The sequence below is a fragment of the Phyllostomus hastatus genome, unplaced genomic scaffold (genome assembly GCF_019186645.2).
Source record: "Phyllostomus hastatus isolate PE091 unplaced genomic scaffold, TTU_PhHast_1.1 phas_scaffold_1066, whole genome shotgun sequence".
Lineage (NCBI taxonomy): Eukaryota > Metazoa > Chordata > Mammalia > Chiroptera > Phyllostomidae > Phyllostomus > Phyllostomus hastatus.
Genome location: NW_025334004.1, coordinates 34,266,524 through 34,288,711, shown reverse-complemented (window position 1 = coordinate 34,288,711; position 22,188 = coordinate 34,266,524). Strand labels below are relative to the sequence as shown.

At 62.3% G+C, this 22,188-nt stretch overlaps 1 protein-coding gene across 5 annotated transcripts; it reads right to left on the bottom strand.

Moving 5' to 3' along the window:
* Positions 1–506: 506 nt before the first annotated feature.
* Positions 507–21,628, bottom strand: PPP2R2D (protein phosphatase 2 regulatory subunit Bdelta). Of its 5 annotated transcripts, none has more exons than XM_045854125.1 (10): positions 21,461–21,628; positions 21,271–21,363; positions 11,312–11,409; positions 9,463–9,628; positions 8,958–9,070; positions 6,240–6,417; positions 4,336–4,500; positions 2,887–3,056; positions 2,724–2,815; positions 507–1,218 (listed from the first exon to the last, which is right to left on the bottom strand). In XM_045854125.1, the coding sequence occupies exons 1-10, from the start codon at positions 21,465–21,467 to the stop codon at positions 939–941; spliced, it is 1,362 nt and encodes a 453-aa protein (XP_045710081.1). In that variant the 5' UTR covers positions 21,468–21,628; the 3' UTR covers positions 507–938. The 5 variants fall into 5 exon arrangements, with proteins under 5 accessions (XP_045710081.1, XP_045710083.1, XP_045710084.1 ...); XM_045854127.1 differs by having other exon boundaries at positions 507–1,170; XM_045854128.1 differs by lacking the exons at positions 8,958–9,070; positions 9,463–9,628.
* Positions 21,629–22,188: the final 560 nt, after the last annotated feature.

Genomic DNA, 22,188 nt, shown 5'->3' with positions numbered 1-22,188 from the left:
TCTCTGTCACCAGCCAGGGAAACGCGGCTCCTCCCCCGGACTCTGACTGGCGGGGGCCCGGGTGCGGGTGGGGGGCAGCGCGGCCCCAGCACTGCGTGCGGCTGCAGCCTGTGGCTGTCTTGGGAGTGCGGCGGCGCCCCGCCCCCTAAACAGTGGGGCCGTCTGGCCGCCGTGAAGCGCAGCCCGGACGCAGCGTGCACACACGCACGTGCACGCACACGCAGACACACGTGGCGGGGACGGCCCGCCCCTCCGTGCAGCGGGGTCCGCTCAGCCCCTCGCCGCGCGCGTTCTCAGCGTCGCGGGTTCAGGCGCCGCCGGAGTCCTTACCTGGGGCGTCGGACGTGCGAGTCCCACAGAAGCGAGCAGCCGGGAGTCCGGGGACGGCGCGCCCAGCGCCGCGCAGGCCCCCACCCGGCCCCCGAAAGGCGAGGGCCCGGCTCTCGTGAGGCGCGACTCCGGGAAACTCCAGCGCGCGTGCGCGAAGGAAGAGGCGACGCGGAGGCTTGGATAAAAACATTTTGGATAGTGCGTTGCCTTTATTAGGGGCCGCACCGGAAGGTGCGCTGGGAGATGCAGGTGGGTGGGGGTCAAGCTGCCTGAGCCTGCTCGGCCGGTGGCCCCGCCAGCCAGCAGAGGGACGGGAGACGTGGGACGCATGTCCTGCTGGGTGTCACCTTCTGGTCTATAAACTGGGAAGGACGGCTCAGATGTCAATAAATATGTTTATCGTGGGTCATGGCCTCCGTGAGCTCTGTCCGCCAGCCCGCCCCGAGGGCGCTCCACGTGCCGCGGCTCCTGTGGTCCCGGGTGGCGTGGCTCCCGTCTGGGCAGGGAACAGGGTGTGCACGCCTGCGCCCCACCGACAGGAAGGACGCCCCTCCCCCGGCAGACACCGCCGGCTCAGCCGCGCAGCCGAGATGCCGTCCGCGCCCTTCCTAGTTGACCTTGTCCTGAAATATGTACAGGTTGTTGGTGGCGGCCACGGCGATGATGTTGTCGGCGGGGTGCCAGGCCGTGTGCAGGATCTTCTTGTTGAAGTCCAGGCTGTCCACGCTGATCTCGTCCTTCCTCCTCTTCCCGCCGGGGCACACGCGCCGCGGCTTCAGGCTGGCGCGAGGCCTGCTGCTCTCTCGGGAGGCCTCCAGGGTCACATCCCTCCGCGTGTTTCTGTCAAACATCCGGAAGAAGTTGTTGTAGGAGCCCGTCATGATCGCGCTGTTCAAACAGAGAGAGAAGCACGTGAGCCGCAGCACTCAGCGCCACGCCAGCACGGGCCGAGCCTCACGGCCGCCTCCGGGCAGCCCCGCGCGGCCCCATGGACCGCGTCCTGGGAGGGAGACGGGGAAGGTCAGGAGAGCAGCGCACGGGGAAGGTCCTACTGAACTTCCTGTGCTTACAATCACGTCAGGGAAAACAAGCGTCACAGAATAAAAACGCAACGGGTTCACACTAACCCCCCGCACCAAACAGCCCTCCGCGTGGCGTCTGTCCCGGCCGAGGAAGCCAGGTCAACTCGTCTTCAAGCCCGCACCCCTGTCCTGCGTCGGTGGCTGAGAGCCGACACCCCTGTCCACGGGCGGCCGACGTCCGCCCGGCCTGTCACTGTGCCCTCACGTGCAGGGCATCGACGAGCGCCCTTAGAAATCGTCAGTCCAGAACGTGTTAGTTCACGTGCGGCAACAAGCAACTGGGGCTGGAGAAGCCCCTGGAGAGGAGTGGGGAGACGGCCTCGGTCCACGGCGCCCACACTCGCCCCGGAGAAGCCTCTGCCCCCTCCAGAGCGGGGGAGCAGGGCCCCGAGGGGCAGCAGCTGCCACCACGGCGTGAGCCCAGGCTCCAGAGCGAGCCCGGCCCTGCTCGGACGTGCAGGCCACACGGTCCGCTGTCTCCCGGCCGAAAGCCCACGGTCTCGGCCAGGCCTCCCCGTCGTCCTCCCGTCCCCGACCGTCCAGGCACTGTGAGAGGGAAGCCTGGGGGTTCACTTCCTTGGCCCCAGGCCGGCCCGGGCTGCGGGCGAACACGTTCATGTCTGCTTGGCCTCGTCGGCGCTGGCGCCCCCCTCACCCCGCCCCCGTGGGGGCTGCTCCCTGTGAGCTCGGCTGAGTGTGGGAAGCGTGGGGAGTGCCAACGCAGCGTGTCTGGTGTTCCTGCCCAAGGGCTTTGCCAGTCCCTTTCTTCCGGAGCGCTCCGTGACACACAGCTCTCTGAAAGATGACGCAGGGTCACAGCCAGGCGTCGCTTGGAGAAGTGTCCACGTGATGCTGAAGACGTGGCTCAGTAGTGCCATCGTCGGTGAAGGACGGGCCCCGAACAGACTGTCCCATTACCAGTCGACTCAGGACGCCGCCACTCTACATCCAAGCACAACCGCCTGGGGCCCCGCCGCTCCCCAGCAGGAGAGGGACACTGAGCGGTGGCCACCCACACCCTCGCTGGGGCGGGACCCCCCGCTGCCCTCCCCTTCACTCGGCTGGGAGGGCGCAGGAGATGAGAAATCCCGTCTGCTGAGCATTAGGACACTTTCAGCAGGAGCCCAGCGCTGCGCTCACTGTCCACACCCTGCAGGAGCCAGGGCCAAGGGACAGTCGCTCAGGTGTCCCGCTGTCCCCCGAGACTGTCCCCCCACACAGACGGTCTGGAAAGCCAAGCCCACCGGCGCCCCCCCTGCAGCCCACCCAGCCCTGTCTCTGGACTTGGCGGTCAGGCCCGATGTGGCTCACCTGTCTGGGCCGTTCCAGCAGCACTCGAACTTGTCGAAGATGCAGTCGTTCTCGTACAGAGAGCACAGCTTGCTCCGCAGGTACTCGTGCACCTTCGCGAGACCACAGGGTGGTTAGGGCGCGTCAGGCGTGAGGGTGGCGTGTCCCCGCGCAGCAGCCTCACCTGGTGGGTCTCCACGGGCCGGCTCTCCATGTTGAGGTCCCAGACCTTCACCGACAGGTAGTCCCGGGTCATCATGTACCGGCCGCTGTGACTGAACTTCACGTCGGAGATGGAGGAGATGATCTCTGAGAAGAAAGACCGACTGCTCGGATCCTCAGGTTCTTCGAAAACTGAAAAACACAAGGTTTTGGCTTCTGTTCAGAAACCAGACAACTGGCCGATCCAACACCCTGCAGGACGGGCCGGCTCCAGCCCCCCACACGCTCCTGGTCTTCGTTGCACCTGTGATGTTCGGACAGGACGCTCCGGCGCCAGCGAGCGACCAGGGCCCGTCCCACCCAAACTCGGAGCAGTGCCTCTGTGGGCAGGGCCTCCACTGTCACCTGGAAGAGCTCCTGGGCCACGCTGGCGTGGGGCCTGGTTAACAAGGAGCCTGTGCTGACCGGCGGCCGTCATCGCACAGATGCCTGTGTGTCCTCGTGGCGCCAGGCCCTGGCCAACGAGCGCAGCCTGTCCCTCTCGTCAGAAGGCAGGGGTGGCACCCTACGAAACGCAGGCGCTGAGTGCAGGGCTGCTGAGGACACGCCCCACCCTCGGCTGAGTGACCCCAACCGCCACCTGGGCACCTGTAGTCCCGCTTCGACGGCCCGCCGGGCCCGTCTGCTGTGAGGCGTGTGCTCACTACTCAAGGGGCAGGGCCTACTGTGGCCGGGTGGGGCCACCACTCTCAGGAAGAGCCTCATGCCCCTAGGCTGACCTGCCCGCCTCCCAGTTCTCTCTCAGTGGTCAGTCCGTGGCCTCCCCCTGCACCATCGTGGAGGCCACGCCCGCCCCCGAGCCCTGGGCACTGCCGGCCTGCAGCTCTGCCAGCCTGGGGCAAGGAGGTCCACACAGCCTTTCGTTGTAAGCTGCTTAAAAAAAAGGAGGCTGTCTGTCTGTCTGTGGGCTCTGTGTGTGACGTCCACTGTAAACAAGCTGGCGGCCACACCGAGCACTCGTTCGAAAGGCCGCCGACAAAACTGCTCACTGAGGCTGCTCGCTCCAGAGGGTGGCGAGGATGGGCCTCCAGGACGCAGCGCCCCCCCCCCCAGGGCCCTCTGCGGGGAGCAGAGCCCTTCTGCACACGCTGCCTCGGGGTTAGAGTGCAGGGCAGGGGCCCGAGCACGCCGATGCCAGCCCCCGCTGGCATGCCTGGGAGGGCGCCCTCCAGCGCTGGCCAGCAGTCTCCACAACAACGCTGCCTCCCCCCCGCCCCGCCCCAGGTTTCTAGAAAGTCGAGCCCACCGATGAGTGAAACTGAAACGGAACCACAACTTCCTCACTGGGACGAAAGCCACTCGCGGGGTCAGAGCTCCCCCCATCCCCAGGCCCGGCCGCTCCTGTGTGCGCACACCGCCCGGCGCCCGACAGGGGGCGCCGACGAGCCGCCTGCAGCGGGCGGGCACTTACACTTGGCGTGCCGGTCGCACAGGGCGGCGGCGCGCATGTCGCAGAGGCGGACGGTGCCCTTGCTGCTGCTGTACACGAACACGTTGCACTGGAGCGGGTGCAGCTCCGCCGCCGTGATCACCTCCGTCAGCTCCTCCATGTTGGCGGGCTTGATGTCCACGATGTCTGGGCGCGCGGTTAAGGCGGGAGCCGGGCGGCGTCAGCCCGTCCACCCGCAACCCCACAGCGAGGACCAGAGTTGGCCGCGGCCCCGGCACGCGAGCCTCCGTCGCACACGCACACTCACGCTCGTCAGGGCTGCCCTCCCGCGGCTGCGGCCGTCCTGCGGGCCCCCGCACAGACCACACAGACTTAGGGACGGCCGTGAGACGTGCAAGCAAGCGCCCACCTGCGCCCAAACGCCCTCCTCTGCCCGAGAGTGACCACGCACGACCACGCCCAAACTCCAAGAGGCCCTGCCGCCCCCACCTGCGCCAAGCGAGTGGGCCGGTGCTTCCCGTGCCCGCAGACGCGCGAGGCTGCTCCGCGGTCTCTGTCACGGGGAAGGCGCGTGCCCGAGTCCTCACGGCCCGCCAAGGCGGATGGCGTGTCCGACGGGAGCGGCGACCACGGGCAGTGACAGGGCACTCACTAACACGGGGTCAGGTCCCCGGGAACCACAGCTCCCACGAGCGGCACGTGAGTGAAGGACCCGTGCACGGGGACCCCCGCCGTCACGGATCTGCGTGCCGCTCACATGTGGAGACGGCCACAACACGTGGAGCCAAACGAGGCGTGAGGCAGGGGCGCCGCTCCACCCCGGGCTGGCGGCTGTGCCCACCGTCTCCCTGCTTTCAGCGTGACCCACGAGGCCGCCCGGGAGCCTCAGCTCCGCACAGGAGGGAGGGCCTCCCGACCCCCGGGCACTGGAGTGCCGCGTCGCCACGTCGAGGGCGGGCTGGCGTCTTCAAAAGGCGAGGCTCCGCACCACGGGCCGGCTGGGGCGCCGCGCCCCCTTCCTCTGTAACCCCTCGTTGTGTTCAGAGGAAAGAGGGAGTGAACCCGGTGGGTTTGCAGGAGAATACGGAGAATGCGGGGCGTGGCCGTGAACGTAGGAACCCTCATTTGGGAGGTGCTGTCTCGTCGGAGAAAGGAGAGGACAGGAGTCAGACGCGCTGTCCCTACGCTGGGGGTGGGACAGACGGGGCCTCCCCGACCGCAGCGCCAGAGGCCGCAGCACCGTGGCAGCGTCCGCACGAACCCTGTCACCAAATCACGCAACGGACGGCCACGGACGTAAGTTCTGTGCGGAGCGCCAGAGCTCAGAGTCGCACACACCTCGTCTCACGAGGCTCTCGTAACAGACCCGACACGCACACGCCGGACCGGCCGGACAGCGCCCCGAAGTGTGGGAACTCTGATGGACGCTGCCTGACGCGCACGTTTCACAGGCCCCTCATTTTCTGGAGGAATCAGTAACTTTTGAAAGGTGTGACTAGCCCGTAATATTTAGATTTTCACCCTAAAAAAACAGCCCATGTCACTTAAAAGATTAATTTTTGATTATTCCTTAAACAGTGTCTTCTAAAATAGAATTCGCCCACCATCTGTCACTTCTTGGGTTGGGTAATTAAATGTCTTTCTAACCAAGAGCAGCATCTTCTATTAGCAAATTTAGCCAAATTAAAAAAAGAAAAAGGCAACTCTGACCTTTCAGTGTGAGCTACTTAAAGCTGCCCCCTGTTCACCCGGGAAGGCAACGGACCGCGGCTCTGCCCATCAGAGGGAGATGCCTCCGCAGGCGAGCTGCGTGTCCAGGGACACCCATCCCAGGCCGTAGGCAGCCAGGACAGGAGGGGCCAGTGCTGAGAGCTCCCCGTCGGAGGACCAGCCAGGGAAGGGGAGACCCGCCCAGCGAAGGATACTGAAGCTTCTATCTGTGATCTCCAGATGCCACAGATTAATCCTCAGGTCATCTGCAGAAAGATACGTTTCATGATCACTGTTTACGGAAATAGAGTTTATGTGGTATGTATGAGCATTTGCAAAAATTCGTCGTGGACTTGCTTCTACCATGAGGTCCATGGGCTTCAATATTGGGACCTAAAAACGGAAGAAACAGCAATTCAAAACAAGATCACAGTAGCACGTAATTAGAACACGCAGGTAACAACAGGGACATGCCTCCATTCACAGGTGAGTGACAGTTCTGTGCAGGTAATGCCCAAGCTGCTCCTCCTGGCTGCTACTACACCACGGCTGCCAGTTTCTTGGGGAAGAGAAGGTTACACCGGCACTTGAACGAGCTGCCTCCATCGGTGGCCTGCTGGCCACCACACAGGGTGAGCTGTGGAGGGTGCGGGGCTGGAGGAGAGCACGGGAGGGGCCCTGGGAGCAGGGGGTCGGGGTGCCTCTGCTCAGCCCGGCCCCGGCTGCTCTTGTGTTCACGGGGCTGCTCGCTCAGGTGGCAGGGGCGTTTACTGACACGGCACCTCCGGGACGGGCAGCCGAGGGCAGGGCGGGCTTTGCGGGGAACAGGACACCCACACAGAAGTGGGGCCAGGGAAAGAGCTCACGAGGATGAGAGCAAGGGCCACTGCACAATTGTGCACCACAGCGTCCACATGAGACAAGAAAAGGTCCAACATCGCTGACATTTAGCAGAAAAGAAGGAACTGTAAAGTCAAAATAAAATACTAATGACCATATCCTTTTTGTAATTAAAAACCAAAGGGAGTGCCTAAAAAAAGACCAGGAGGAAATCTCTCGATTTAATCTTCTCTGAGCAAAATTACCGGGGAAATGAGCACAGAAAGATTGCCCTCACGTTACACCAGGGAGGTGCTGGCCGCACGCCTGCGCCCCCTAGAGGAAGCGGTGTCGGCCCATGCGGTCTGGGATGGCCGGGCGAGCCCTCCAACACGTCCGTGCCTGGTGGGAACACAGGCGACCTGACACTCCCTTAGCCGGCCCCCTTTCCCGACCTCCAGTGACGTGAGAGGAACACAGAACTTAAGAAGAGCGGCCGTCCGCACTCTCACCCCGCTGAGTTGAGACACCCGGAGCCCACTCTGAACCTCTCGAGAGGTGACTGGAGCTCAGACGCAGGCCTGCACTGACTGCTAGGTCAAGGTGGTTGCCCCACCAGTGGCCTGCCCTCACCCTGTCGTAAACAAGAGCAGCTCCTTCTCTCACGCTTCCCGGACCCCCAGCCCCACTGCTCTGTTCCAGCCCAACACCTGAAAGCAGCCTGGAACTAAACCCAGGTGGGGCCTTCCAAACACAGGCCTGTAGGGGGCCCACGGGGTGCGCAGGTATGGGGTCCTGAGAGGACAGAGTGCTCGGGCGGGTGGCAGCACTGGGGACAGGCTGGGGCAGGAGAAAGGGCACCCCGCAGGGCCCCACCCCGCTCCCCTCCGTTACGCTGGGCAGTCTGTGGGAGTGGCTACGCTGGGTGGCTACAGCCCTGTGTCAGCGTCACTAACAGACCCTCCACACCACCGTGAGTCCTGGGCACGGGAGCGGCAGCACAGGGAGACAGGTCACCCAGCATGCTTCCAGTCAGGGTTCCACAAGCCCCGTCTGAACATGTCACACAGCTTTCTGGTCCCGACGCCCTAGGAACAGGGCGACCCCACGGACCCCAGAGGCCTCACGATGACCGTCCCACCCTGCACGCCTCCTTGGCTGCCCTCCCACGACCCCACCCTGGGGGTCATGAAGCTGCGGCCCTGCGGCTCCATCCTGTGCGCCCGCCACCCGAGCACCCCGCGTGCACCTAGTGCAGGAGAGCCGCGGGCGGGCACGGCAAAGGCACGGCACAGGCACGCACAGGCCCAGCATCACTGCAGCGGGGCCCTCCTGCACAGCCCCGGCTGCCCTTCTGAGTGTGGGCGCCACCCAGCCCTCGCCTACGAGCACCCCAGCAGGCCTCCACACCCGGCGGCAGCTCTGGGCCAGGGGCCCTCTGCGGGCCACGGGGCCGGTCTTCCTGTGGCCGGCCTGTCCACAGCGGCGTTTCCTGGACCACAGGCCTGGCCGCCACGCAGGTGGGGCACCTCCCTCACATTTACAGCACCATCCATGGCGTGCAGCGCCAGGCCAACTACAAGACTAAAATTTCAAGTTTTACTCAATTTCATCAATGTTAAAAACGTGAAAAGAACCTAGGTATCAGAATTGATGAAATATGGCTACTTCACGCTGTGCCCAGGGACACCACGAAGGGAGTGGAGAACTCAACAGTTTAAAAGCATGACGGTGCCCCTGGGCCAGGGCTCTGAGGCACGAGGCCCCGTCGGGGGCCCGTGGCTCCTCCTTCCGCCTGCCATCTGCGCTCCGCCCCCCGGGGAGGCTCCGGAACTCCCTGGCCGTCACCCCCCAAGGCGCTGCTCTGAGCCTACGCAGGGAGGGGAGGCGACACACTGAGACAGACCCCTGTCGGGGTTCCGTGGGAGTCTCCTCCTCCCGAGGTGCTCTGTCTCCCGAAGAGGGAGTGTGGCTGGTGCTCACACATGCACATGCGACGGCTGTGGTGTCACACGGGCCGTCCCGGATCCCGGAGGCGGGGCACGGCTGACGGGGCACTGCTCGCGGTCCCTCCACGGGAAGACCCGACAGCGTAAAGAAGATGGGATGTGTACCCGCAGTGCTGTGATTCTAAACGGGTCTCGAAGTCGTCCGTCTTCATCTTTCAAGTTATAACCTTCTGCTCTTTTATCCCGTTCACTTATTTTCCATAATTTAATAGTTTTATCTGAAAACAAAAACCCCATTCTCCACGTTAGAGGAAGAACCACACCCTGCCCCGCTCTCGGGGACCTCTCTCAGAACGCTCTGTGTGCTTCTGGCTCTGGGCGGAGCCTTGTCTCCCGTAGGGGCCGCGCCGTCAGAGCTGACCACAGGGGGGCGCTCCCCCCACACGCGAGGACTTGCTTTCCCTTCTGTGGGTGGGAGCTATGGGGGAGAGTGTGTGTGTGTTTGTGGACTTTGGTTTTCAAACTATCACTTGCTTCCTAGTGAATAATTACCCTCCCCCCCAAAGGTTAAAGCAGAAATAACTTCTGGAACGGGTTAAAATAAAAAAGAACCTACACACAGAAAATCAAAACCCTAAAGCAAACAGCCATTGAAATCAAAAGCTCTTACCATTTGTAGAAAGTAGAAAATGAGCAGCATTCTGTTGTGGTAACCACCTAATTTTATTAATTTTTTCCTCAATTTCTAGACTTTTCAAATAGTCAAACTCTGGTTCATGACTTTGAAAGGTACTGTAAACATTATATTCTCCCCTAGAATGAGGACGGCTTTTGTTCTGCAAGGAAACAGGAAGCTGTTTTAATGAACAAGCACATCGCAGGAGAAGTGTCAGCACTGCCAACACCAACGTCAAACGACCCCTCCCAGTCTTGAGAGTTAAAGAAACCCTGGGTTAACCAGCGGCCCAGCAGATAGCACTCAGAACCGAGCTCCCATGTAAGTGCAGCAGCAAGGAAGACGGCGCCCGCCCCTCTGTCGGGGGCAGGGTTCTGGAACCGCCAGGCCCTCACTGCAGGACTGGGTCTGGCTGCTGCCCCCACCCTGGGACCGGGGTGGGGGAGCAGCGGCAGGAGCAGGGCCACAGAGGTGACCGGGCAGAGTCTGCTCGCTGCAAGGAGGGGCCCAGCCCTCAGCTAGAGGAGCCTGCCAGCCCCGAGGCTCCGCCCACAGGGGTGGGGTCTGCTCAAGGGCGGGCCACTCCCGGAGCATGGCTCCGCAGCTGCAGCAGACGAACTGGCACAGGAAGCCCCTCGCCCAGAGACCCGTCACAGGAGACCTCTCATGCCAATCTTCAGCGCACAGAACAACTCCGTCTGCTGGAGCGCAAGCAGAAAGCCAGGCTCGGGAAGATGCATGCTGTCACCAAAATAGTATCGCCCAGTTCTGGGAGGCAGACCACTGAGCTCGGTTTCATGGTTTCGTGGAAGGGGAGGAGGGAATGGGGGGGCACAGCAGCAGCTTCACCCACACAGCGAGGGCTCTCTTTCCCTTCCATAGACAAAATCTGGGTGGTGGGGTCACACGCACAGTTACATTCCTCTCTGAAATCTTCGCTTACGGCCAATGGTACTATTTGCTATACATGTTAAACACTCATGATTAAAAACGAAGGAGACCGGTGTTTTGTTACTTCCTGCTCTGGAGGGAGCGTCTAAAATAGTCTCCTCTTCAGGCGTCTACATGTGCGCTCACTGCGCCGTGCACCTGAGACCGACGGACCCTGCAGTCACGCTGACCGCCACTGAAGGCTGACCAGGCGGGCCTTTGTGTGCGGACAGGCGCCTCTCTGTGTTAGATCGCGCGTCGTCAGAAACCACCCCCCAGGCTACGTGCGCACGTCTCCAGCGCCCGGCCCTGCGTGTGCTGTGTCTGCCAGGGAGCCGCCCTCGGTCCGCAGGGCCAGGACACCTCTAGCCCTCGACTCCCGCCCTCTGCTGGGTCAGGCAGTGCCCTCTGGGCGGCAGCTTCCTCTTCACCACCCCCACCTCTCCACGAAGACGCAGACCCCAGCCGGCACTTCCACCTCGCACACGAGGACGACGGGACCGACGCAGTGAAAGGAAACCTGCAGAGTCCATCAGTCCCGAGCCTCAAGACGTCGGTCTGCTAAGAGAAACGGTGGAACGTGCACGAGAAGTGAGGCGCCCGTGGTCCCAGTGCCGCCAGCACTTCCTGGCCACGCCCTCCCAGCACAGGGCCCGGAGTGGCGAGTGGCCCTCCTGCCCGGACTGGGAGAGGCGAGGGCAGGGATGGTGACAGGAAGGGGCTCTGTGGGGACTGGATTCTGAGCAGGCTGAGCAGAGCCTGGCAACAGATCACCCGGAGATGATTCTGGAAAAAAGAGTCTATATGGTTAAAGTGATGTCACAGATGGAGGACAGAACAGTGCTTCTCTCCTCATCCGTGATCTGAGAAGGTTTACTCACTTCACTGGGTGTGTGGGCTGTAAATTACTGACCTCTTGTTCCCGCTGAAAAATAACAACTCTGCCACCCTTGTCTCCTGTTGCAAGAAGATCTCCAGAGTAATTAAATTCAACAGTTGAGATGATGTCAGCTGTCAATAAAATAGAGAAGCAATTAACCAGGTTATGGTTGTGAGAGACATCAAAGTGAGTATCAAAAATCAGCAAGAAAAAGTCAAAAGATAAGCACATACAAAATTTTCTCCCTGGATAAAGTCGAGTTTTCGTGGGACACGTGGAATTACCAGGCAGCCCCCCCTTGGTTCTGGGTCCCGGAACCAATGGGCGCACAGGGGTTTGCGGGTTTTGCTCACGCGGCCTGTGCACCAGGATCGACCTAGACCAGGCTGTCTGCACGTAAGGACAGAGCGAGAAAGCTAGGAAATAAAGACTGAAAAGAAAAAACTGGTCCTAGGAGACGGCTGCCTAATTTATAACGCATGCCTTGAGTTAGCCTTTAAGATAAACAGGACCGCTACGACACAGTAACAGAAGCACTGTGGTTTCCACGCAGTAACTTGGCTGGCTCCTGCACAGAAGGGCACTGCAGACAGTACGGGTTCCGTCCCACTGTCTGGGTCAAGTCACCGGGCTGACAGTGACAACATCACTGCCCAGTGGGACACTGGTGGGCGGATACCTGAGACTTCTGACTCCATCAACACACAACCCACTCCCTAGGGGACGCAGAGAACAGAGCCAAGTGCTGGACACGCCCTGAGGTGTCCTAAGGACCAGATCAGAATTTATGGCGGCACAGACACTGGATAAAAAAAACAAAAACAAAAAACACGCACCACCCCTACTCCGAGGAAACAGCGCTGCACCTGAGCTCCTGCCCCAGGGCCCACGGAACCATGACCCTCATGTGGTGTGGTCTCCCCAGGGGCTGCGACCTCTGTCACCTCTCTGGCTGCTCTGGGGAAGGCCTAGTTCACTTCAAAGGGTCCCTGCTGGCTGCTGGGGCACCAGTGCAAAGGGTGCGTCCACCAGCAAATGACACTGGCCTGAGGGGCCCCAGGGCCACTGAAGTCTGTGGCTGAAAGGCTATCACCCACGATGTCTGCACTAATCAGAAACAGACCCCAACACTGAAACTACTTGAAGAGCCCCCCACAAAGTAGTGACACTATAATACAATTCTTAAAGGTATGCACAAACACTTTCATCAAAGAATTATAAAGTGATTTCTTATTGCACTACCACCATATACCAACTTTAAAAAACATACTGAATTCTATTGCCTGGGCTTTCTTTTTTCTTTTTTCAGTTGGTAAAAATGTGCTTCCCTGATTTATTCATTATTTTTTATTTATATATTCATTATTTAGCTTGAGATAGTATGGATTTCTTTTTTCTTAAAAAAAAAAGACTTGGGAAAAGGATGAGGCTTCTTGTTAGAAGTGTCAGTTTTTAAACTAAATTACTCAATATAATCTATTCTGCCTAAATGAAACCGAAATTCTGCACTGGACTAAAAGGGCCAAAATCCATGTCATTTTTCCCAGGGGTGCACCCTATTTTGTAATTAACGGTATCCTGGCTGTCAGCGACTGTCAAGCCTAATGAAAACAGACTGACTCTTTTAAAAGAAAAAATCCCGTGATGGTCGGGGTGAGGAATTATTTTCATTAAGCTGTGTAATACATATAAACCTGAAAACAGAAACATCTTCTATAGTTTAGAAGAGCTCTGAAATAAAAATAAATATGCAAACTAAACACTAGCGGGATTACAAAACCAGTAAAACTGAAGTTGCCATCATGAGTCTACCGCGGTGACACTCCTTCACGAGACCAGGCTGGCGCTAACAGCAGAAGTCCGCAGTGACCGCGGGCACCGGGCTGGCACCTGAGAGCACCCCGCCCCGGACCCCTCTGTGTGGCCCTGCAGAGTGAGGCTGCCGGGAGACGCGCAAGTAGCCCACCCTGGGGCTGGTGGACACGCCTGTGCGCCACGCCTGGTGGACACGGAACGAGCACAGCGCGCTCGGCGGCCCTGCGAGTCCGCTCACACTCTGAGGCGGCGCGGCGGACAGTGGACAGCAGACAGCGGACGGCGGATGGCGTGCTGCTGTGCATGTCCGCTCCCTCCCACCACACCGAGGCGGCAGCAGGAAAGCAAAGGGGCCCTGCTCACAGGGGCCCTGCTCACAAGGAGTGGGGCTGGAGGGGCGGGGTGGGGCTGCACGGGCAGGGACTGGCCGAATCTGTTCGACTGCTGGGCCCCATGCTTGCCCCCGCCCCCCCGGCAGGTGGAGCACAGGGCTAATCCAGCTCTTGCGCCCCAAATGCTGACCGCCAGAAGGGGATTGCTTTCCTCCGTTCCCAGGGTTCCGCTCCCAAATGACAAAGCCCGGAGAGAAGCCACGAAGGGTCAAACCCACAGGGTCCCTAAAGAAATGACCCGCCAGGCAGGCGGCCGAAGAGCCCGCCTGCACACAGACAGCCCGTGGGCCCACGGCGGCTCCACCTGAGGCCTGGACCGCAGCTCAGGACTGGCTCGTGTGTGGGAGGAAGCCCGAAGCAAAGAAGGGGCGTGCAGGAGCGAGGGGGAGAGAGAGCGGCAACAGAACGTCACAGAAATAGTCCACGGCCCGTACTGGCTCCGGACACTGCGCCCCTCTGGCCCGCAGTGGGACTCCCAGGCAGGGGGCCGGTGCCCACAGCCGGGTCCCGGGAGCACCAGCAGTGTGCTGCGAGACCGGAAAAGCAACCAGGAAGTGCTCTTTGAAGTTCAAACGTACAACGAGAATTTAAAAACTTCAAACCACGTCCACAGGGAACAGCAACAAGGCAGAGAGACGGCCAACCGGGAATAACAGCGAACCGGAGGGTCAGGTGAGGGCGCCCATCGCCCAGCCAGCGAGTTCCAGAAGGACAAGAGAAGAGGAAGGAGAAATCACCAGAGGACTGAGGAGTTCCCGGGTGGCAGCACCTGGGTTCCAGACTGCAGGAGCCAGGACGTCCAGCCAGACTGAGGAGCGGACCCAGGTGGGTGCACGCTCTGACACCCAGAGTGCCAGGGACGAGAGGGAGGCTCTCAAGCCCCCAGAGAAGCCCTGGAGACAGCAGTCCCAGCTGGAGCGGACCACGGCCAGAAGGGGTTACGGGGCAAACAGGCCGAGTGTCACTTCCTGCGTTTGGGGAAAGTCACACAGTCGGTCAGTCCTGCTGAAATGTCTGTTCAGGAAAAAAAAGCACTTGCCCTGGCTGGTGTGGCTCACTGGATTGAACGCCCCCTGGCCTGGGAATCAAAAGGTTGCTGGTTGGATTCCCAGTGGGGGCACATGCCAGGGTTGTGGGCCAGGGGTGCACGAGAGGCAACCACACACTGATGCTTCTCTCCCCATCTTTCTCCCTTCCCGTCTCAAAAAAAACAAAACAAAAAACACACATGTATAGTAGACTTAACTGAACTCTGGGTAGGAGAGTGTGTGAAATGGGGGCAAAGAATTAAAATTCAAGGTTAATAATAAAAAATTCAAAGAGATTAACATTCATAACACATAGATGGCTTTAAGAATTTGATTTTCAAAAAGCGCAGTAGACTCATGAGAGAAGTGGAGTCAGTGAAGGAGTCTCAATGGCACAACCGGTAAGGAAACACAAATTCCGACTCTGGAAGTGCCACCAACTTTAGAGACTGACGTTCTCCGTGTGGGGGGCGGGGGTGCGGGGAGAAGAGCTCTGGGGAAGGCGTGCGTTGGCACTGCCCCTGAAGGGCGGGTCTGCAGCATCAGAGGGCACACACGGGTGGCCCCTGGCAGTGCGTCCACTCCTAGGAGTCCGGCCACAGGAACACCTGCACGGGGCAGGTGGAAGACCCGACCCTGTGGCAGCATCTGTGGTGACAGCAAAGAGCGGAGACCGACAGGAGGGACCAGTTCAACAAATGAGGGAACCTGAATGACGAAGCAGGGAGCGTGGCGGTGGCAGCGTCTCAGCGTGGGCCCTGGACCTGCCACATGAGGACCAGAACCCCGGCTCTCGCACCCACTCGCGCTGTGACTTTCGGCTGAGATCCAGCGCCCTGCCTGCGAGTCGAGGGTGACCGTGGCACTCACAGGCTGAGTGGCTGCGAAGACGGTCACAGGAGGCCCAATGCGTGCGCAGCTCCTCGGCCGCTGGGTCGCCGGCTGGTCTCAGGGTGCAGGCCAGAAACACAGAGCAGTAAGTTGCAGAACAATGTTCATTAAGATTCACGTTTGTAAGGAATAAAAGAATTACTGCTCACACACTACCTACATTTTAACATAAAATTAAGGAAATAAATGCATAAGGAATAGCCTAAACATAAACACACACACCCCCCTCAGATCAGGCACATCCGGGGAAGACTCCAGGACAGAGGCGGGATGAAGGCACACTCCCACTTTGACTCTTCACGCGTCTGTCCGACTAGATCTTCTCTAACACGTGCTCTGCGCGTGCAGACTGGAACAGAGACGGTCAAGCCCCGTGAAGATGAGGGGCAGTGCATCCTGAGAGCCGCCCCGTGCTGTTACTGCCACTGCTACCAGCAAGCGTCCTCCCGGCAATTCTCGGCGCGTGCTCCGTGGGCCCTTGTGCACCCGAGGACCTCTCGGGCGCACGCGGTCACACTGCTTCCCTGAGGCCAGTGCATCGTTTGCCGTCTCCACCAGCGTCGTTTGCCTGGGGCCGAGAAGCCGTGGTGCAAACTGCCAGCACCTCAGCACGGCACCGTCTGTGGGGCCCACGCCACGCACGTGCAGCTTTGCTCGGGAACGCCCTCGACGGACAGTTGGGCGCACTGTCTCCACCCCTCCTGGCAGCACGGGGCACGCGCACACAGGTGTCTGTACTGCCAGCCCCACCAGCCACCATTTTAGGGACGCCGCTGTCATCTGAGAGCGCAGCCGACCAACTGCGGCAGTTCAGACTTCGGTGTTTGGAAGAATTTTTCTTTAAAGTGAACGAAGTGAGCCTCTCACTTCCCAGAAGACAGCTAAGTGACAGTGCTTATTTATAGCCAATGATAGAATCCAAGCTTTCAAGAGAAAATCAGAATTTTGGAAAACGGTATCCATTACCACTAATCTGACAGCTTCCCACTCCAAGACATTTCTGATGAGGTCAGTGGAGATACTAAGAAATGTGATTTTCCTTTGGTCTTGCATAGAGAAATGGATCAACGTTTACATAGCCTGAGCAATCAGTGTGGGAAGGAAATTTCCCAGTGACCCAGGTGTGATGTTACCAAGTCTCACGCATGCGTAGGAGATCCAGTCGGAGCACACGACAGAACGGTGGGTTTTAATGTAGCAAGACAGAAAGTCCATGGACAGTTTGGGCTCTGCAGGATAACTAGACTCGAGGAAACCATGACCTCCAGTTTTGTCCCGCTATTAAAGGAGGGCATCGGCCAGAGCAGGCAGCTGCCACGTCACCCCTTCCTCTTCTGACTACACGCAAGTTCGGGCCGAATTTCCTTCATGTGCTCCACTTAGACACGTGCAACCGACAGGACCAGAAGCGCGTCTGAGAACCCAGCGGTCTTCTGCTTGGCCCTGGACTTACGGAGTTTGCAAAGTGCAAAACGACGCCCCTCTCTGCACCAAGTCGGCTCGTTTTTCATTAAAAATGCTATGCTGACAGGGAATAGGTCACTTTAAAGTGAAAAAACACACACTTTCAGTTGTTCCGTTTTGATTTCACATATAAAGAACAGCGATAGCTATAACCCACGTGAAGGAAAGCCTGAGGGTCCTCTCGGGACTGCAGGCTGAGAACTACGGTCCGGCCCAGGGCTGGCCGACCGCGGCGCGGGGCCCCACCCGGCCCCGCCACTCCTGAGTGGGGACTCGGGCTGCTTCCCCGCTCAGAGGGCAGAGCTGAGCCCAGCAGCTGCAGCCGAGACAGAGTGGCCTGTGAAGCCCAGGATGCTCCCCGTTTGCCCTTCCGAAACGAGGCGGCAGGCCTCCACCTCAGAGCAGGCCCACGCTCCCAGCCTTTGTCACCGCAGCGACGCGGTGACCGGCATTTCTGCCTCTGCTCTTACTCCACCACTGGCCAGAGTGACCTTCCTAGACAAACGTCCAGTCGCTGTCCCTCCTCTGCTTAAAGCCCTAACAGCGTATCCTCGCAATCACTTGGCGGTGCAATGCCCAGTCCTCGGCACGGGAGGCAGGGCTCCCGCCCGGCCCCCCAGGACCCCGCAGACCTGCGCCCCCCGCCCCCCCCCCGCCAGGCACCCTGCCTTCCCAGCACGCACCACGCTCTCTCCAATCTGCACTCCAGCCCCCTGCATCCAGCGCATTTTCTCCCCTTCCCTTCCTTCCTCTTCCTCCCCACAGCCCCCCTTCTCCACCTCCAGTCTCTGCACAGGCACCTCTGTCCCATGCTCAAGACCAGCTGACCAGCACTGCTCTCAGGACGGGGCAGTGGCCCACCTGCTGGCCATCTGCCTGAGCAGAGGGCTTCGGGAGGCAGGAGCAGGGTTCCTGTGTTCCCACACCCAGCACCTGCAGCCCTCAGGACACTGCTGTGGCCTTCTAAGATGATCTCCGCTGGAAGCCAGCCCCACACCCTTCGTGCCCTGAAACCGACTCCCTGGAGAAAGGCAGAGAAGTGGTCCCCCTCTGTAAGACGCCAGGGTGACAGTTGTCAGGTGCGGCCTGCTTGCCAGAGCCTCCCCTGCATTACCCGGGACCTTCCCATCGACCCTGTTAACGCTCACAGGGACAGCACCTGTTCTGCAGTGCAGCCAGCACAAGGCAAGCAACCTGGCAAGTTGACACACGGATAGTGAGAGGTTCGAAACGGATCCGCGATGCCTTTCCACAACCCAATTCACACCAGGTCGGAGGGACGAGCCCAACCCCCCGAGAAAACCGAGGGGCAGCGAGCAGCACATGGCCACCTGCTGCACATGCTGGTGTGCCAGTGAGGTGGGGGGGCGGACCGTGACGCAGAGTGCCGGGCTGGGGCGGCCGACCAGCGCCTGCCTCCCTGGGGAAGCGGGCTCTGAGATGGATCTGGAAGGGCACACAAGACACAAAGACGACCCTGTGCTGGCAAAGGCACATGAGCAAAACCGAAGGGGTGAGAATCACCCCTGAAAAATAACGCAAACAACTGGAGGTCAGGCACAAGGGGAGGGATCTGGGGTGAGTGGAGAGATTGGAAAGAGGCCAGGAAAAAACAAAAAACTGCTCTTTTCACACTTAAATGAAACATAGCTACAACAAAACACCTTAAAATACACGAAAATTAATGAACAGCAGTACCCAACATTTGCAACAATTTACAGGCCACAAAAGCACTGCACAATATTTCATCTTAGCAAACACCTTCTGACGCAATTTGTAGATAAGGAAGCTAAGGTTCTGAACAGCCCTTCCGACTTAGTAACTGGCAGACACAGCAAACCCAGAACTCCCCACGGAAACAACAGACTTCTAAGATTAAGGAGTATGTCCTGGCTCGTGTGGCTTGGTGCACTGAGCGCCGGCCTGCAAACCAAAGGGTCACCGGTTCGATTCCCCGTCAGGGCCCAGGCCTGGGTTGCGGGCCAGGTCCCCAGTAGGGGGCGCACGAGAGACAACCACACACTGATGTTTCTCTCCCTCCCTCTCCTTCCCCTCTCTAGAGATAAACAGAACCTTCAGAACCAGGAAGTATGATTTAACACTACTACACACCTTGTGCACGCACACCTGTTCACACAACCGAGACCAGTGGAGTGCCCTGCACACGCAGCCTGGTCTCAGAGGCATCACAACATAGAACCTGGGCCCCGTAGGTGCGCGGAACACACCGCAGGACCCGCGCGCGTCCGACCCCCGAGGCAGACTGTGCTCGTGGAGCCCCCACACCGACTGCAAGCCCCTGCCCGGCTGTCCTCTTCTCCGACGGCGCTCCCCAGGCCGTGCGCGCTCCCCAGGCCGTGCGCGCTCCCCAGGACGTGCGCGCTCCCCAGAACGAGCGTGCGCTAAGCAAATGGAAACCGTGCGGTGGGATGCGGACGTCAGACAGGGAATCCTCCAGAAAACCGGAGTCCCGCCGCGAGTTCAGGAAACAGTCAGCGGCGAACACTGAACGCCGTTTTCTGCACACACACACACACAGGAAAAAACCAGCCGTCCCCAAGCAAGTGCCCCGACGGGAACTCTCACCCGCCGCCCCGCGGCCCCGCCGCCCCGACTCGGAGCAGGCAGCACGCTCCCCGCGGGCGGGAACGGGAACGTCCTCGAGGTCGGACCGCTCCCGCGCTCGAGGGAACCCAGAGCGCCCCAGCACCGACGCCCAAGGGCCCCGATCGCTGCCACCCCTCCCGCACGCCCCCGTCCCCTCCGCGGTGGCGCCCACGCGGGCCCTCAGGAGGGCCGGCCCGCCGGGCTCCCCGGACACCAGGTCACGCACTCAGCGCCCGGGACGGCCGCCCGAGTCGCGCAGGCACACCTCCGGTCTCCTTCAGCATCGCTTCCCCAGAAGGCCGTCTGGGGCAGAGCAGAGGGTCAGGTCACGGGTTAGACCACGGATGGAAACAAACCATCTGCACGAGAAGCCGCCGGAAACAAGCCCCCCCTCCAGCCACCCCCACCTTCGTGCAGGCGCCGGGAACCGCGTCTCCCTGCGAGAGGGCGGCTCCTCTCCGCCACCACGACGCCGCCGCCGCCGCCGGGCAGCAGGCTCCGCCCGCCCCGCGGGTGTTTCCGTCGCTTCTCGTCCCCGCACCCCCGCCGCACAGTCTCTAGACCCGCCGCCCGCGGCCCTCGCTCCCGCCCGACCGGGTCCGGACAGGCGCCCCCTTAACAGGAAGGACCCCGTGTCGCCTGCTCCCGGGCACCCCGCCCCGCAGTCTCCCGCGGTGACAGCCTCGGGCTCCGGAGCCGCCACAGCCCACGGCGGGCTTGGGCGCACCGGCCGCGGAGGCAGCACGGGGCAGGCCAAGGCCGGCCCGGGCTTGTGCGTCTGGGACGGGAGAACCATGCGCGGTGCCTGCCTTCCCGGGCTGTGTGAGGGCGGAGGTGGCGGACACAGGCGGCCGGGAGCGGCCCCGCGCGGCGGTGACCTCCGGGGTGGGGGGGCCCTACGGGGGGGGGGGGCCGGGCTGGGGGCTGGGGCGCCGCCCCGGGAAGGGAGCCGTGCCGGGTGACGGCGCCTACACACCGCGCGCGAACACCCCGGCCCGGACAGGTTCCAGAGAGCGACCCCGCCGACCACACGACTACCCGGAGCCCCCAGCCGGCAGCCCCCCCAGCCCCCCCCCCGCGCCCCGGGGGCCGCGGCCGGGCCTCCCGCGTGGCCAGAAAGGAGCAGCCTCCGCGCGGCGCGCCCCCGAGGGAGACGGGACCGCCCCGCACCGCGGGGCTCCCACCGCGGAGCGGCCCCCGGGCGCCCGCCGTCTGGCGCTCCAGCTGCACCACCGACCGCGGGCCCCGCCCCCAGGGCCGCGAACGCCGCCCGTCGGGGCGCTCCGAGAACCCCGGTCCCCGCCGCGTCCCTTCAGAGGGCGCGCGCCCCTCCCGCGCCCCGAGCCGCGCCGCCGTGCTCCGGGACTCCCGGGGCGGAGCCGCCTCGCTTCACGGTCCGCGCCCCCTTCGTCGGCTGGGGGGGGGCGGCTGCCGGTCACCCGGCCCGCGCTGCAGGCCTGCGGGTGCGGACGGACAGCCCCGGGCCTCGGCGCCCGCCCCCTCGGGGGTCGGCGAGCACCGCCAAGTCCCGGGGAAGAGGGAGGAGACGGAGGAAGCCCGGTCCCGCCCGGCCCCGGTTCCCGCGCCCCGAGGGTCCGCCGCGACTCCGGCGCCGCCGACGCGGGCGGCCGCCACCCGCGGCGGGAAGACCGGGGGCGAGCGGCGCCGTGACCTTGGCTCCGCGCTCGGCCCGCGCTCCGCGGCTCGGACCTCGGCGCGCACGCCCCCGGCGGCCCCGGCCGCGACCCCGGGGGCTGAGGGGCGGGGGGGGGGACGCGGGAGAGCGCGGCCTTACCTTCCGCCACGTCCTCGTCGACGGCCCCCTTGACCTGCGAGAAGCACCACTGCAAGTCGTTGCCGCCCGCGGGGCAGCCGCCGCCGCCGGCTCCTGCGGACACACCGGGCGCGTCAGGCCGCGCGGCCCCGCCCGCCCGCGCCCCCCGCCCCGGCCCGGCCCGGCCCCTCGCCCCCGCGCGGGCCCCCACCTGCCATGGCCGGGCGGCCGGCGGGCGCCGAGGCGGCGGCGGACGAAGCAGGCGGCCCCGCGCAGCTGCCGCCTCAGCACCTCAGCCAGGCCGCTACCGCCGCCGCCGCCGAGGAGGGATTTTTTTTCCCCTTTTCAAAATGGCGCCCAATGCCCGTCGCCCTGCTCAGTGACGTCATCCCCTCCGCCTCCTCCGCAGCCGCGGGCGGGGCCGCCCGGAGCTCCCCGGCGCCGGGGGGCGGGGCCTTGGGCCGCCGGGGGATGCCAGGGGCTGTCGGACCTCGCCGACTGCGCCTGCGCGAACATCCTTGTGCGGCGCTGGGAGCCCGGAAGGGGGCGCTCCGGGGCGCGGGCTGTGACCCCGGGGCCCCGCGCTTCCTCAAAGACCGCTCGGGGCGCCGCCGCGCGCCGCCAGCCCCTCCAGGGTTCACGGGAGGCTCCCGGCGGCCCCGCCCCAGCCAGAGCCTCGGCCAATGAGAGCGCGCTCCGACGGGAGGGCGGGGCGTCCCGCTCGGGTCGCACCTGGAGCGCGCCGCACCTGAGCGTGCCCTCCCCGCCCGCCGCCCTGGCGGGCCTTACACCCTTCCTTTCCCCGGGACGTCTGCGGCCGTCCTCGGCGGCCGTCGGAGGCACTGGGTGAGCTCCCCGCGGGCGGGGGCGGGTGGGGAGGAGGACCGAGGGCGGCGGGCTCCGGGAGGACGGCTGCGCGGCGGGCGCGGGGGGACGGGG

Coding starts and splice junctions, on each gene's coding strand:
- PPP2R2D (XM_045854125.1), bottom strand. Junction 4,501..6,239: donor GATCACAGATAGAAGCTTCA/GTATCCTTCGCT, acceptor CCGCGCGCCCAG/ACATCGTGGACATCAAGCCC. Junction 2,816..2,886: donor GGCCCGTGGAGACCCACCAG/GTGAGGCTGCTG, acceptor GGTCTCGCGAAG/GTGCACGAGTACCTGCGGAG.